We start from the raw sequence: 18,090 nt of genomic DNA on the forward strand, positions 1-18,090 counted from the left end.
AAGCGCACTTCTGCTTCCTTCCATGCGCATGGTTCGGTCATCGGTCTCTTTCTTCCTCTGACCTTACCATGGACCATGTTGATGCTGATGTCGACGGGCTTTCGTCCGTTACCCCTGTACCTGTTGTCGTTCCTTCCTCCCTTCTTGATAGATGCCACGAGGTGTGCGAGCCTCCCATCCTTGACGAATGTCTCGACGATGTCCCTCAAGGATGTGCACTCCTCAGTGTTATGGCCCTTTGTCCCATGGAAGTCACAAGACTTGCTTTGATCCGCATTGGGTTTCTGTCGGATCGCTGGGGCTTTTGGCCATGGCAGTTTTTCCGTGGCAAATATCTCCGTGACGCTCTTGGTGAGTGGCGTCCAACGGTTTTTCCGGTTCGAAGGGTGCGTGTTGTCCCTTCCGCCAACCAGAGGGCGAGAGCTTGAGGGGGTGTCAAAGTTTATCCTTGACTGCCAAATACCTTGCCGCCTCTTTTTGTTTAGCCGGGCGGTTCTCACATTGTTCTCCCTTGTCCTCTGTGTGTAGAGGTTTGTATTCTGGGGGAGATCTCTTCCCAGCTGTTTCTCCGTTTCGGCAAAGCGTTTGGCTGCCGTCATTATGGCATCCCATGTGGATGGCATGCCGTCTTTACCTGTCAGAGTGCGGATAAGTTCTGGGTACTCAGCGCCCTGAATGAAAGCGGCGCGAACGAGGTCTTCGCTGATGTTGCCCAGACTCAGCTTCTTGGAGTTGAAGCGGGTGATGAAGTCCAGTAAGGATTCATCCTCTTCTCTCACACAGTTGAGGATCGTCCACTGCTCCTCAGTGTGCTTCCTCTGTTGACTAAACTGTTGACTGAACTTGTTCTGGAAGTCTGCCCAGTCATAAATGTGGTGGACCGGTAAACGGTCGAACCATGCTCTGGCTGCTCCTACCAGAGTCATCTGGAACATGTAGCACCACGTGGGTTCCGTCCAGTTACTGACGGTTGCCCCCGCAATGAACCTGTTCAGATGGTCATCTGGGTCGGATAGACCATCGTATGTGCCAATGTTGGACATTTGTTTGGCACTCCTCGGGGCGATTGCTTCTGCAATGTCCCTTGCAAATTTTGACCTTCCTGCGTTTGTGGCAGTAGGTCTAAAGGCCTTGGAGAAGTCACGCGAGCTTTTTTCCGTGACTGGTTGGAATGCTTCCCCAAAATTCCTTTTTGGCTGGGGATCCGTTTCCTTACGCTTCCCTTTCGCCCTATGGCGAGGGTTCGCGTCGGTGTCGGAGTCTTCCCTCTCGTCGTCTGAGTACTCGTACTCACTACTCATGTTGAGGTGCTGGCGAGTACTACCGAATTCCTCAGCTTGTTGGACTGAACGCAAGCGTTCGTCCAACTCAGCCTGAAATTCTCTTTGACGTGCCTCGGCCCATGCCTTCACTTGATCAAGTGTTTGGCGAGGGGCTCGAGTTCATTTTTCCAGCTGGGCATCAGTGAATCCCAGTGGAATATTTACTCCACTTGCCCCTACATGAGTGACTGGGGTAGTGTTCGTAAAATGTACTTCACTTGCCCCAACTTGGGTGGCTGGGGTAGTGTTTGTAAACATTGTGTTGCCGGTGTTTACCCCAGTGGCTGGGGTTGTGGTTACCGGAATTTCTCTAGTCATCTTGGAAGTTTTGAAAAACTGGAGAAAGATGTAGTTCTAGCTTTATGCACGGATGGCGCCAATGAAGAAACACTAAGTGACCCCGGGCAGATTATGGGTAATCTGGGGGCTAAGTAATGTTTCCCTCGAAGGTTAGGTCCAGCAGAGTAAGTTGTACTTCAGGGAACCTGCAAAACAGACACCGTGAGCTCGTCACTGAGAAGGGGGGGGGGGTTCCTCCTTGTGACCACCCTCCGGCGTGAGAATCAGTCTATATTGCTCTTTAAATATAAAAGTATATGAATACTATTAGAGCAATTATCAAGTAAGTTATACGAGATAGTAGATGATGAAATGATAATACCATTTGCTGTCTTTTATAGCCGAATGTGGGTTTCCAAGGGGTTTAGCCGGCCCAACACGCTACCAACTGTAACCTATGCACGTGCCCTACCTGTGAGTGGTGGATAGGTAGCGGCTGACACAGAGCAGGCGTGCCGTGCACTCTTCGTCTTCTACCAACTGCAGGCTAGGCACGTGGTCTGGCAGGAGTTGGTGGGCAGGCGGCGGCTATTGGTCACAGTGCTGTGGCGTGCTGTCTGCCACGCTGCTGTCAGTGAGCTGTCGCATTCTTGGTCAGATCTTTTGTCTTTACCTCGTCAGGTATCACGCAAAAGATCCTCCATCATACGGACTGGCCCATTTTGGCGGGAGTTTTCCCCCTCCCGCCTTTGCTCATTCTTTCAGGTGACACTGAATATTTGTAAGTGTTAAGCCTTATGCGTGTAGCTATGCTGTGCGGGTAGCCTTCCCTGATGGCTTGTATCCGCAACTGCGGGAACAGGCGGGTTACTTTACCATTGGGAGGCTTTTCCCTGCGTATGCAGCTTGCATACTGCGCGTAGGCTTCTCTGAGCATGGTGGGTCCTGCGGGAGTAGATGGTCTTTGCGCAGACATCCCTGTTGAAGGTGAGTCATGCGGGACCAACTGAGCCCTGCTGGGACCTACCTCTTCAATATTTAATTGCTGAAAATCATTTCTTAAGCGTTGTGGTTATAACAATAACAAAACAACTGTTAACTTTATTACTTTAATAATCCATAAATCAAATCATTCACAAGTTCATTCAATCATGCCAATATTTGAGTTCATATTATTTTAAAAATTGGAAGTTTTTGACTAACCATACAAAGCTGTGGGCCCCTTCATCTCTATTCCACCGCCCGGTATGTTATGTAATTGTTTATGTATCTATTTAAAAAAAAACCTTAATATTATTTTACATGCGTAAACGTTATGTCTCTTGAAGTATAGATACAAATATACATACGATACACGGAACACGTGACTACATGTGACAACGACCTATGACTAAAATATTGGTATCCTACGTATAAAAAAAGAAAATACTGTTTACATTGCCCCAAAATAACTATATTATGTCTCTTTTGATTACTAATCAAACCTGGAAATAAAAACGTGCAAATAAAATGCTGAGAAAGGCGTTTAAAAGGCCACGAAGTAGTCGCATTTGCCATAATCAACAGTGCCTGAAATGGGAAGAGCACCGTGCTGTGCTAAGGTCGGGTTACACCGAGGCGCCTGGTCCGCCGACGAAGACAAACTCCTCATCGATTACATGTGTAGGGGTATGGTACTAAAACCCGGTTCTACGACCCTAAATCTATTATGTTTGGCCTATTTTATCGCATGGACTAATACAATGTTATTGGGCCGAGGGGGTTTTGTGGAGGTAACCCTAACTGGGCTAGGCCCATTAGGGTACCATGATGGTGGCCATGAGACTCTATATAAGGAGGTCTCCACCTCCTTATCATAGGTCATGCTCAATAAGAGCCACCACCACTTTTTGTGTCTGTAAACAAGAAATCCTCAGGATATCTTAGCAGTCGCCTCCACACCCCCGAAACCATTGCAGGTCTCGACATTGCATGTTTGCCGGCGCAGCCGCAGTTGAAGAAGAAGATCAAGACGTGGTTCGTTCATCTCGAAAATCCGTGGAAACATCGTCATGGATCAGGTAAGATTCATTTCGTGTTTCGACAACATTCAAGCTCACGGTGAAGGCCAATGGCGCGCATTGCCTTCAAAAGCTGGTACGTACATTGATTTTCTAACTTCTTACTTATTGAATATAAGCTCAATCATGCTGTTTCATAAACGAGCTTGAGCTACCTGAGATCGGCTGGTCAAAATCTCGAATCAGGCCGAGCTTAAACAAGCTTGAGTTTAAAAATAAGCTTGTTTAACAAGTGAGCCCGAGCTTCACTTGTCAAGCTTGAGCCTATTATGTGGTGTGAATTTCTGGAACGATCCAAAAACCTAGCATTACCTAACACAAAATTCACAGGTTTGGGCTTGGTATAACGGGTTAGGGTTAGTTTCAGATCGAACCCGCGAGAAATGCGGGTCGTGTTCGAGTTCAAGTGTCTTATATGAATTTTGGGTACGGGTCATGTTCAGGTTTGTAACCAACCCACGAGTTTACCCGTTTAACACTCATAGTTATGTATCTAGTTTTTATGTGATATATTAAATATATCTTTTTTATAATAACTCTTCTTATAAATAAAAATTATAATTAAAATCTACAAAAAAAAAATAGGTATAAATATAAGTAAATAACTGATAATTAACAAATGAATGGAGCCCAAGCCGAGCTCGAAAAACTACTCACGACTTGGCTGGCTCAACTCTTTTATACTGCTTCGGTAACTAACTAGCAACTACTTACTGTTTTTATGGATTTAGGGCTGCTTAGATGCGGGAAAAGTTGCAGGTTGAGATGGATGAACTATCTCCGGCCAGGTATCAAGAGAGGTAACTTCACCTCTGAGGAGAATGACATTATTATCCGGCTTCATTCTCTACACGGAAGCCGTTGGTCCCTGATTGCCAGCGAGCTATCTGGACGAACCGATAACGAGATCAAGAACCACTGGAACGCTCACTTACGAAAAACAGTTGAAAACACCGAAAACAACCAATCAAAAACATCAAAAAGTAAAAAATCAAAGAAGAGCAAAATATTGGATGATCAGAAATCTTTATCAATGAGCAAGAATGATGGTGTTGAGGATGCAATGGGGAGTGATGCATCGTCGAGTTGTACGGTTGACTTTGAAGATGTTGGCTTTGACTTGTTAGACGGGAAGACTTTCTTTGAGGTGAAACCGGAAGGTGTAAGCACAATCAACGGTCAACAAGATGATGGTTTTTTAATGGACGGTTGTGATCTAGTTATGACGAAGGAAGAAGAAAGTTTAATGTTTGAGAAGCTCTATGATGAATACCTGAATCTTCTAAATTATGAAGAAGAAATAGATGTAAATATTCATGAGTGAAAATAATAAAATGAAAAAAATAGTGTAAATTCTTGAAATTTTTGTTCTTCTCTTTCAATCTTCGCATTTTAATTTAACTATTTGAATTACGTTAGGAATAATGGTTACAATAATATAGGTTCACGCTAAAAATAATAACTTTTATTTCGTAAGTAAACCAAGCGAGCTAATAGTGGTAGACTCATTAGCCGAAGGGCGGAGTACCCTCGAAACTGAAAACGCGAGCGACCTTCGGTTTATTAGGGTTAAAAAAGTTATAAATGTCATAGAAAGTACTATTTACGTTGTATATATTGTATAAATATTTTTGTAATTATTACTTGTGGCGTTGCTAATTTTTAAGTTCGAGAAGTGAACTAGTGGTGTAACCAATTAAGCACCATTCCAATCTTGAAAACGTTACTTTTTAGCATTCACGGTACTTTTTTCCTGGAAATATGTAGTGTCGTGTGCATGTGCACAAAAGAGCATTTGACTGGACGATATATTGACGTGTTATAAGATATTTCTTATTTGAAAGTTGAGGTTTCTAGCCTTATGGTGGACATCGGTGTAGTATTAGTAAAAGTAGATTATATTTTCTTAAAAAGTAGTATATGCTTAGAATATTAAGAAATCTTGTTAAGGCTCTAAAACTTCTTAATGTTAGCATATTAAGATAGATGTTAGTATTTTACCGTTCTTATATAAGGACAGATGTTTGATAGCATCTATGCAGGTATTGAATTCTAGAAGAGACATAAACTTTGAGAATAAGAAGGGTGTCTTGATTTCTTGACTTACAGATAATAGTAAAACTTTACTAAGTTCTTGTAGACTTGTAGTTAAATGGTACTAAGCTATATAATTATACTTATGAATACGTTACGGGTGTGAGAGCTTCCCAGCTTCATATATATCAATATCGGAACCTATACATATTTTCATTTTTATGATTTTTATCTATTTAAAACATATGTTAATATCCTTTCTAAACAGTGATAAAATAGATTCCTTTCTGAATAGTTATAAAAGTTCAAAGTTTGAGTAATTTTGTATAATTATATGTACTTATGAATATGTTGCAGGGGTGTGAGTTTCCCAACCTCATACCAATATCGGTGAAACCGGCATCAAAATTCATGTGGTTTTTGATTGATTTATAACATATAGTAATATCTTTTTGGGCAAGACTTTATTTTATGGATTTTATCTTCAGTGGCTATAGCGCGTGAGTGCAATAGTCAGTACCGTAACCAATTAAACCGATACTGACAAGTCTTTGAGAATTGGGCATGAGAATCCTAATAGTTTTAACTCATTTACATTGTTCCAAACGCATTAGATAAAATTTGATCATTTTAAATATTTGAAGTGTCAGAATTTAAGCATGTGATAATATGATAATGATATAATATGTTTATAACAGTTGATGATAAACTTCTAGATTAAAGTTGACAGTATAGTAATAAAGTGTGAAATCGTGTGAAAAACATGATAGTGGCATTGTCATGCTCATAATGTTGTATTATGTACGTTTATATTTCACGTGGTCGGACCCTATCTTCTCGCCATTCACGCCTTGACTTGTATCTATAACTAATTAACTATTATTAAGAAAAACTAGATTTTATCCCCCGTATTACGGGGTTGTTTTACATTATTCTTTTTTAATATTTATATATGTATATTTGGATTTTAATTTTATTTATTGTAAGAAAATTAATAATTAATATACTTGAGGTTTGATGATGAAATGGTTTCACAAAAAAAATGATATGTTATATCCGGTTTAAAAGCTATTTGGGTTTGGTGATACCCATTACCCGTTTATTTTCTTTATTATAAAATTGTTTCTTAATTATAAATAATATCTTTTTTTAAAATAAAATAGGATATTAATTTTTAGTATATTCCTATTTTATAGGATTTTCATATCAAATATTTGATGAGATTATTTTTTAATATAATGAGATTTTATAGCCCGTTTAAGAACTATCTGGGTTTGGTGAGACCTTTACCCGTGAATTCAGATCAAATGCATGAGAAGCCTTCATTTACAAATAAAGCAATCTGATGGCTTGAGAGAATGGTCATTTTACATTTTTCGTTTTTTAATATTTATTATTTGGATTTTAATTTTCTTTATTGTAAGAAAGTTAATAATATACTTCGCCTTCTTCCTCGTCTACCTCACCGACGACCGACCGGCCGGCTTCTCTTTCTCTCTTACCCTCCCCCAATCTTTCTCCTGGTTAATGGAAGAAGGTGATTTGAGAAAGGGAATGGAAATAGGGGTGTAATGGAATGGCGTCTTGTGTAAGGAAGAAGGTGACCGGAAAAGAAGCTGCCATAGTGGGAGCGTCTGATGATGTGTGAATATAACATCGTTGAGATTAGAGTTCCACTGCTGGTACCTACCGAAACGGCCGGAAGAAGTCGCCGTCGTACCTTTTTCTTTTTTTGTCGTTTCCGTATTGTTCTGGTTAAAATAGTTACTTGTTTACATTAAATATACTTTGGCAATCCATTGTTTTCAATTATGTTCAGTAATGCTCTTTTTCTTCTTTTATTATTATGAAAAACAAGAGGTGCAACCGGTTCATCAGGTTCCAAGTAAATTTTTAGAAAAAATTCACAATTATGTTCAAAAATATCATATAGAGGGACTTTAATATGAAAAAAAAGTGGAGAGACTTTTATGAGAATAAATAGAAAATAGGTTGGTTTTTCATGACATTTGCCCTTATATAAATATAGAGAAAATATATATAGTATTATTAAATATACTTTGGCAATCCATGGTTTTTCATGTTTATTGAACATTTCATATACCTTGAGTTTCTTATTACTTATATAATTTAAATTGTTAAACCCGTGTAATACACGGGTAGTTAAGCTAATTTCTTAATACAAGAAAAAAATTGGAACATAAACTTATATACATGTTTGATAATTATTCACAAAATCCGAAAGGAAGTGCTGGATGCAATTGGTTAAAGATTGAACATACAAGCTGATTAAGAATATTACTAATCTATACATAGATTCAACTAATAATAAAAGCAAATTAAAATAATAAACATTAAACAAAACAATTATGATGCAATAGCAAATAATGAACATCCAGTAATTAAATTAAACTGAACATAGGACTCTGAACTATAACGCACCAAACCATGTAGATGAAGAAGAAACTTTCCACGTGACTGAACATGGCAACAATTAGAAATTGCAACATTGATAATGAAATCATAATCTGAAACACTTCAAATGCATAAAAAATCACATAAATCTAAGTATAACCTAAAGCTAATCAAACATCAGAACGATTTCAAAATAATAAAGCATGAAAATTGATGGATATAATAAAGGAAGGAATTGTGATTTGTGACCAGAATAAGTCATTAGGTTCTGCAATAACTGAAGTAATGATTATGAATCAGCAGCGGCGGTGGGGATGAAATGTATCTCATGTGTAATCGGAGAAAGAAAGGAAATAGCAATCAGGTTTTGTAATCGGCGAGGGGCGGATCTAAATCGGCAATGGCGATGGTGGTGAACGGCCTGTTTGGGTCTTCTTCTAAAGCGAGAGAGAGAGTAACCTAGGGTTACGATTGTATTGAAAGAAAAACAATCCGAGTTTAGCAATATATAGATCCGAAAACCAATGTTGGATCGGGTAATGACCCAAGCGGGACCCGAGAAAAGTAACCATCTTTTGAAAATGAGTTAAAAAAGGTGAGAATGACTGAGAGAGTCATAAGTGGCATAATTAGGTATTCTTTTATGGGAAAATCCCCAAAATAGTCCATCTACAAAATGAGATTCTAACTTTGTCTCCTAAACTTAATATTTCCAAAAATGGCCCTCTCTAACTCATCTTTGACCATGTATTAGGAAATCTAACGCGTCTTTGACCACATGTTAGCATAACATGTCGTCAAAGACGCGTTGGATTTCCTAACACATGGTTAAAGACGCTAACACGTCGTCAAAGACGCGTTAGATTTCCTAACACATGGTTAAAGATGAGTTAGGCCTCCAAACACGTAGTCACAGATATGTTAGCATCAAACGCGTAGTCGAAGATATGTTAGCTTTTTTGTTTGTTTTTTTAATATTATATTTTTATAACTAGTTTTTCTTTTATAACTTTTAATGTATAAAATTTTATATTATTTCGAATATACCGACGAGAAATGTTTACTTTATCTACGGACCGACATAAATTTTATTTAAAACCGAGCGGGGTCAAATTTTATTGAATATTTCGATATTGATTTGGCACGGCTCAAGTTTGAATTAGTTCATGTCGGTCAGTAGGTAAAAGTAAGCATGTCTCGTTGGTTTATTCGAAATAATATAAAACTTTTATATATTAAAAGTTATAAAAGAAAACAAATATAAGTTAAACTAGTTATAAAAATATAATATTAAAAACAAACAAATAAAAAAGCTAACATATCTTCGACTACGCGTTTGATGCTAACATATCTTTGACTACGTGTTTGAAAGCCTAACTCATCTTTAACCATGTGTTAGGAAATCTAACGTGCCTTTGACGACGTGTTAGCGTCTTTAAAATGAGGCACCAGGATACCTTTGACGACATGCCTAAATAGCTTTTTTCTTTTTTTTTTAACTTATACCCAAAATATTCTCCTTTTTTTTAACGTATCCCCTAAATAGTTTTTTCTTTGTTTTTGGAACGACATTTAAATCACAAACAGGTCCCCCCCAATGGATCGTCTACTTCTACTCTCAAGAGAACCTGTTGTAGGTGAGAAAAACCTCCTGACTCAACCTGAAACCCCTTATTTTTTTTACCATTGGTGGTATACGGTAAATAGCGATACCATCTCTAGTTATGAACTCTTTTGTAAAAATTATATTTTGAATACCTGTATTTTGGAACAAAAATTTCATTAGAACCAAACTAGCAAGGAACTGAACCCAAACAAAACAATAAAGCTGAAAATTACAAATTAAAACTACATCAATCTCTCCAAACAATATTTTTAGGGAGATTGTTTTTTATCCAAGGTCTTTGAATAAATTTAATTATTATTATTCTCTATTGCATTTATATTCATATATTAGTTATTAACATGATAGATATTGTGATATTATTTACTAGTTTTCCTGAAGTGGATATTAAGTACTCAGTATTATATTAGAGTTTGTTGTTAGTTTAACAATTAACATTCTATGGCTTTGGCATAAACATGCATTTTCATATTTTAAAAACGCTCACATGCATTTTCATCAGTAGGACATTATAACACATGGTAGATCCATTTTTTTCCGTGACACAATTCACACTATATTTCATAAAAGTCACCATCAATATGACTACCCATAACATTTAGTTTTAGAGGCACCATGATAATGATGAAAGACTAGAAGATTAGGTGGTTTTCACTAGTTGGATCTTTAACTAAACAGGTTTATCTCACCACACTGTCGTGCCTTCGGGCGAGTGTTTACGGGCGTTGGCCTTAGGGTGAGGTTTTTTCCGGATCGAAAGACGAGTGTATTCCGATGTAGAGAATTTAGCCTCTAACTCATTTAAAGGATTCGTTAGCCATTAAAAAAAATAAAATAAAATACGACCATGTGTATTTACATGTTTAATTGCTGATAAATTTATAATGACAAAATTGTCAACTTTGATAGTAATTTAAATAAATCAAATCATCCACAGGTTCATTAAAGCATGCCATATATGGGTTTTTATATGTGACCAATGTTTTAAAATCCGGTACGTATCAGCCGGTTAAACTGGATTTCGTACAGCACGTCAGTATTTTGACTCTGATATTTTTGGCCGATACACAGTTTTTTTTCCTAAAATATCGTTTCTACCGGCAAACCGGTTTTAAGCCCAAGAGCTTATTGATATTTGCGCACATATTTTTTCAAAATTACTCTTAACATAGCGAATAACATTGAAATGTGTAAACTTTAGCGTTATTTTTGGAAAATTGAGTGCTTTTTTATTATTCTTTTCATTATGGATTAACATTTGGATTATCTTTATTATGGAATCATATGCTTTTAGGTTATTTTTGGAGTTGAAGTTGCATTATATGAAACTACAAGGTAACTTATTCAACGGTTGAACCAGGAGGTTCAATTGGTTGTACCATTTTTTAACCGATTCCGGTACGGATTAAAAACCGGTTTTTAAAACATTGGTTGTGATAGCTCTATTCTACGATTTATTTAAAAAAAATAGTAGGTTTAATACAGAGAAACTGATTTCTGGGTCTCTGATAATGAAGTAAATGTAATTTAGATGTCCAGCCATCTTAGATGGCTAGATTGGATTCATCTTTCGTAGTGACAATCCATGTAAGCGACGACGTGTAACTTTGTGGTGACTGGATCAATCATCTGAAATGACTGGACCCTACTCTATTCCCTTACACACAATTCTGCCACGTGGCAGCACAAGATGAGACCAGCAATCTGAGATAGCTGGATTGAACTCACATTCCAATCATGGCAAACTCACAGGGTGTACTATTTTGTAGATGACAATAGGGCTGTTCAAAAAGCTCGAGGCTCGTGGCTCGCTCGAAAAAAGCTTGAATGAAACTAGCTATAAAAAGTTGATTTGTAACATCCTGAGCTGATTTGGATAATTTTTGTAACCGAGCCAAAATCGCCACTAGCTCGGCTCGAGTCATGGCTCGGCTCGTTGGCTCGATCTTAAGCTTGTTTAATTTCAAAATCAAGCAAGAGCCTAACTAAGTTGCCCCATTTAATTTCGAGCCCTAGCTCGAAACCACCCTGGCTCGGCTCGTGAACAGCCATAGATGACAATATAATTTGAAGGCATGCAGGCTGACGTAATATAAGAGCATTTCCGATAAGTTCTCCATCTCAAAATCTAAAATTACACTAAAAATCACTATATTTTCTCACTCATTTTCAATTAAATAATACTTTTTTGCACCGCTATCATTGTATTTTCTCTCCCCTCCACTCACAGCAACTTTCAAAAAATATTAAAAAACCATAGAGAATGAATAATGTTTTCTTCAAATTTAACTATAAACAGTAACATTTTTTTCTCTTTTCCATTGGTAACCACTCCAACCACACCCTAAAAAAATAGAGAACACTCACCTAATATGGGAAACCCATTGTGAACTTGTGAGAGCTCTAACACCTTTTGAACATTATTCTAACCAAGCTTTTTCCCTCACCCCACTAAAATTCTCATGCGGGTTAGAAGTGTGTGTTAAGAGAATGAAGCTGGATCCAGTTATCTTAGATGGCTGATTCAGTCATCGCATCGATTACATGGATTGCAACTAAGAAAGATGAATCCAATCTAACCATCTTAGATGGCTAAACACTTAAATTACATTTGCTTCATAGTCAAAGACCTAGAAACCATTTTCTTTAAGCCTACTATTTTTAACAAATCTCAATTCAACCCCCTATGTCAATTTAGCTAAAGAAAATAATTCTATAATATTATTTTAAAAATTACATGACCTATTACTAAAATATTGATATCCTACTACGTAAAACAAAAAATAATACTGTTTACAATGACCCAAAAAAAATCACATTAATATTATATTTTAATTACTAATATGGAAAAAAACGTGCAGATAGAATATTCTAAAAGGTGTTTAAATAGCCCCCAAATACTCGCATTTGTCACAGCTAATAAAGTGTCGTCCCTCATCTCGCCGCTTGCCACCACGGACGCCGGAAATGGGAAAAGCACCGTGCTGTGCTAAGGTCGGTTTGCACCGAGGTGCGTGGTCCTCCGAAGAAGATAAACTCCTCATCGATTACATTCAAGCTCACGGTAAAGGTCAATGGCGAACATTGCCTTCAAAAGCTGGTACATTAATCATCCAAATAATTACATATTGAATATAAGCTTGCTTGATCATGGTGTTTCTAGGGGTGTAAAAAACTACACCGAGCCAATCCTCTCGTGAGCTACTCTGCATTGACTCATTAAATGAGCTCTAACATAAAAAAGAAGCTTGCTTATTTAATGAACAAGCCTGGACCCGGTGTTTCATTTTTCGTGCTCGAGCCGGCTCACGAACATGTTATTATGTAGCTAGTTTTTATTTAATATATTAACAATATAGATTTTTATAATAATTCTTATTAGAGTTAATGGCCATTTTCGTCCCCGTGGTTTGCTACTCTCGCCACTTCAGTCCAAAATTTTTAATTTTGTCAATTTAGTCCTCATAGTTTTAAATTTTAGCCAATTACGTCCCATCCGTCTAACGGCATCCAGCTATGCCGTTAGTTTAAGGGTATTTTTGTCTTTCTCCTTTTAATTTTGAGTTAATGGTCATTTTAGTCCCTGTGGTTTGATATCTTTGCCAATTCAGTCCAAAGTTTGAAAATTTGTCAATTTAATGTTCAGTTTAATTCAGTTTTTTTTTATTTTTTATGTTTTTTGTTTATAACCCTAAAGAGCATAATTCAAGCCCAAAACCATCGAGCAACCTCAAATACTGGTATGCATTTACTCTGTTGACAACAGTAATCATACCCCCCCCCCTTATATTTAGTTTCTAGACATCTCCTAAAATCTTCTCCATGGTCGAATTCAATGGTAAAGTGGTCAAGGTAATTCCCTGAAATCGAATTATACACAAAAAACTAAAAATTGTTTTGTTGATTAATGTATAATAGTTGATTACGACCCAGATTTTCGTTATGATATGTTAATCTCTAAACCCTAAATATTACGTATTCATCAAAGAAACGATTTTTAGTTTTTTCCGTACAATTCGGTTTCACGGAATTGCTTTGACCACTTTACCATTGAATTCCACCATGGGGGAGAGTTTAGGAACCGTCTAGAAACTAAATACGAGAGGAGGGGGTATGATTACTGCTGTCGACAGAGTAAATGCACACATGTTATGGGCTTGGATAATGCTCTCTAGGGTTATAGAAAAAAACTGACTTAAATTGACAAAATTTCAAACTTTGGACTGAATTGGCAAAAGTATCAAACCACAGGGACGAAATGACCAATAACTCAAAATAAAAAGGAGAAAGACAAAAATACCCTTAAACTAACGGCATAGCTGGATGCCGTTAGACGGATAGGATGTAAATGGCTAATATTTAAAACTATGAGGACTAAATTGACAAAAATACAAATTTTGGACTGAAGTGGCGAAAGTAGCATACCACAGGGACGAAAATGGCCATTAACTCTTCTTATTACATATATAAAAAGGTATAACTATTAGTAAAATAATTAATAAATAACAAGTAACTAGAGCGTAGAAGAGCTCAAGCTCAGCTCACCTTGTTACTTACTACTTTTGTGGATTCAAGACTCGAATCGAGCTTGAAAAACAGGAATCATGTAACTAACTACTTAATGCTTTTATGAACTTAGGGTTGCTTAGATGCGGAAAAAGCTGCAGATTGAGATGGGTGAACTATCTCCGGCCAGGTGTCAAGAGAGGTAACTTCACCTCCGAGGAGAATGAAGTCATTATCCAGCTGCATTCTCTTCACGGCAGCCGTTGGTCCCTCATTGCCACCCATCTACCTGGACGAACAGACAATGAGATCAAGAACCACTGGAACGCTCACCTTCGGAAAAAAACTGAAAACACGAGCAACCGTGGCTCAGAAAAATCGAAAAAAAAAAATTCAAAGAAAAAGAAAATATTGGACGATCAGAAGTCTTTATTAATGAGCAAGAATGATGGTGTGGAGGATGGAATGGGGAGTGGTGCATCGTCGAGTTGTACAGCTGACTTTGCAGATTTTGACTTTGACTTTTTGTTAGACGGGAAGATTTTCTTTGAAGGCGTAAACACAATCGACGATCAACAAGACGATGGTGTTTTAATGGATAGTTGCGAGTTAGTTATGCCGAAAAAGGAAGAAAGCTTGATGTTCGAGAAGCTCCATGATGAATACCTGAATCTACTAAATTTTGAAGAGCTAGATGAGAATATTCATGAGTTAAAATAAAATAATTCAAAAAAAAGTATAAATCGTTGAATTTTTTTAATGGTTTTCTTTTGATCTACATATTTTTATTACCTATTATGTTAGCTAAATTACTTTTGGAATAAGATTATCTTAAAAAATCATGGAGTTAGACCACTAAAACAGGCTCATGTTAAATTTGGTAACTTTTATAATTTCTATCGATCTGGTTTTCATACACTAGCGATGAAAAAGATAAAAGTAAATACCTTGTAAATGAACATTTTAGTTGTATAAACTACATTTTACACGCAATTAGTGTATGAAACACAACCCCTGGTTAAAATTACGCAAAAGGTATGGTTCACTTTTCATAGTATTTCTTGGTTAAACCAGCAATTACCACTGTGAACAAAAGAAAACCAAGTCGGCTGTTAATGGCGAACTATAGTTTTTTTTCCATGTGTTGAAATTTTTGGTACTTGGTTGTCTATTATCTAAATATAGATTTTTTTTGGTTTATTTCAGGTCGATTTGCATAATAAAAGATAAAATTAAATCAAATCATGATCTTGTTGTTGACATGGTCCTTTAATCGATTGTCTTTCTGATTCATCTTGTTGGTTAGGGTTAAAGGAATACAGTTCTCAATAATCAGAAAACCTTAACTAAATAGTTAAAATAATAGATTCACTTGTTAGCTATTTTTAGCAGTACCCTAACAATATAAAGACGCAATGAGTATACTTTTTATTACACATCTTTTTCGTTCTTTAATTAGTACTTAAAGGGGTGGCGGCGCAGCTTGTTGCCCGCCTACCTGCTATATTGATGTAATATCTATGTTTCTACATATTGGAACCCAATTTTTGACACATCTAAATAAAGAAGATGAGTATATCTGAAAAAATTAGTACTTAGCAAAAGGGCTGAGTATCCTCAAGCAAAAACTTAAAAGTCGAGTGTCATTCGGTTTACTAGGGTTAGAAAAGATACGACGACATAAAAACGCTATTTAACTTGTTTAAATTTAACGTTACCTGATCAATCACCCTTCTGATTTTAAAACGTTAATTTTTAACATTTTCGGTACTTTAAAATATTTGGTATCGTGCATTTTCTTAGAATATTAAGAAATCTTATTGAGGTTATAAAACTTCTATAATTACTCATATTATATATATATATTTATATATGCTAAGTATAAAATGAAAACCCACTTAAGTTGTGAAAACTCTATAAACCCATTCTCAACCACATGTTTTTAATTAATGTTTAAATCTAGCGGTCCACAATTAAAATGAATAAAAAATGTAAATATAAATATAATTTTTTCTCTCTCCTGAAAACATATATAAAAATTAGTAAAACATTTTTTTTTAAGTTTTGATGTTTTGTATTAAATGTTACAACATATATTACATGTAACAAAAAAAAAACGATGTTACATAGGGTTTTCGTGGGTTTTCACAACTCAAGTGGGTTTTCATTTTAACCTTACCCATATGTGCTAAGTATAACCTTAACCTATATATATATATATATATATATATCACAAAGCCATTGCATCTTTGTTTATAAGACCGTGTGTTGTGGTTAATAATTGGACATCAATGAAGTCCACGTAAGCAATGGTGCGAACCCCCCCCCCCCACCTCACCTTCAACTAGCGCTCAAATCACCTTCATGGGCCGTATAGGCTACGTACGGCTGACAAGTGTACGAAGGAGACAAAAAAGGCTTTTTGTAGCCTATACGATCGTATAGAGCTATACGGGCCATATAGATATTTAATTAATTGTATAGCACCTTGTACACCATAAAACCTATATGGGTTGTATAGGGCTATACGATCGTATAGAATACTTTTGCAGAAAAACGTCATAATATAATCTTAAACGAAGATTCTTGGGTACAACCAAAAATTACTTAGCCAAGTATGTTATATAAATTTAAATTCAATTTATTATGTTATATTATTCATTATATCAATACTTTACTCTTCTTCAAGTCTTTATGTAAATATAACCTCGTAAGTTAGTGCATTTACACTTTCTAACTTTCAGAATAAAGATAGCAAAACACATTATAAAAGTGTCTATTTTTTTAAATGTCTATACGGTCTGTATAGGCCTATACGACCCGTATAGACCTATACAAACCTGCCCGTATAGGGCTATACGAGGCACTATAAATAATGACCGACAACGCAAACTAACACAACTCGGGTGTTATACTGCCTGTATTGGGTGTTATACTGCCTGTATAGCCGTATACGAGCTGCATAGAGAAAAAGTGGTGTGTGAGGATCTATACCGGTCATCAGGATTCTAAGCCAAACTAATAGTTAGGTTATTTTTACGTACAAGACTACGCTTTTAACAGACGTCTTGTAGTTTTAAACATCTTTGGTCTTTTCTTCTGTATCATTATCTATATAATCACATTATGCATAGAAAAGTTGCTTTAAGAACCAACTATTATTGAGGTAAAATCAAAATTATTGATTATATAATTCCATTATTCTAAATTGTTCTATCATTTCAAAACACCCCTACATCAATGCATACCAACCAATACAACTCTGGTTACAAACAGTTTCCCACATGAAATAATAAAGTTAAGATTCTATTTTGCACCTGAAGAAACATGTCATTCTTGTTCAACACCTGTAGCGCGTACAATCGATGATTTTTGCAGCCACTGAACAATCGGTGAATTTTGCATTTTTCACGTTTCAGTTACTATCCTTATTAAACAAATATAAAAAAACTAGTATTGAGTTTGAACTACTGTTCTCGGTTCTTCTTATTCCAATTACTATTCATATCTGAATATAAATCACTATTATGTAAACCTTGCATGATATTTGTTACTTTTTCAAGTTTTATAACTTGATTTCATACTAGAAATCTTGAATGGAAGTTGAATCTCATATTTGAATTTTGCGTGCAATGAACATGAATTTAGAATTTGTGACTTAGTTTTCATAAAACTTGAATTTTATAGCTAATTATGTTATGATTATTGAAAAGAAAGTTTGAGTCCTCGTCCTTTTCTTCTGTATCCTTCCTGGAGCTTCAAACAATGTAGTTCTCGACGTTCCCGCTATGCGGGGATGTTATTCCCGTTTCCGCAAGCATTGCCCAGAAGATCTTTCTTGGTTTCAATT

General features: G+C 36.3%; 1 protein-coding gene and 1 pseudogene across 1 annotated transcript; both read left to right on the forward strand.

Annotated features, from left to right (window-relative positions):
• The first annotated feature begins 3,175 nt into the window (after nt 1-3,175).
• On the forward strand, nt 3,176-4,985 carry LOC143554796 (uncharacterized). The gene is made up of 3 exons (XM_077044478.1): nt 3,176-3,259; nt 3,689-3,737; nt 4,393-4,985. The coding sequence occupies exons 1-3, from the start codon at nt 3,176-3,178 to the stop codon at nt 4,983-4,985; spliced, it is 726 nt and encodes a 241-aa protein (XP_076900593.1).
• A 7,716-nt stretch (nt 4,986-12,701) lies between these two features.
• On the forward strand, nt 12,702-14,960 carry LOC143554797 (transcription factor MYB30 pseudogene; annotated as a pseudogene).
• Nucleotides 14,961-18,090: the final 3,130 nt, after the last annotated feature.

Source organism: Bidens hawaiensis, unplaced genomic scaffold (assembly GCF_021521415.1).
Source record: "Bidens hawaiensis isolate Kalapana, Puna unplaced genomic scaffold, B.hawaiensis_p1.1 tig00017854_1, whole genome shotgun sequence".
NCBI lineage: Eukaryota > Viridiplantae > Streptophyta > Magnoliopsida > Asterales > Asteraceae > Bidens > Bidens hawaiensis.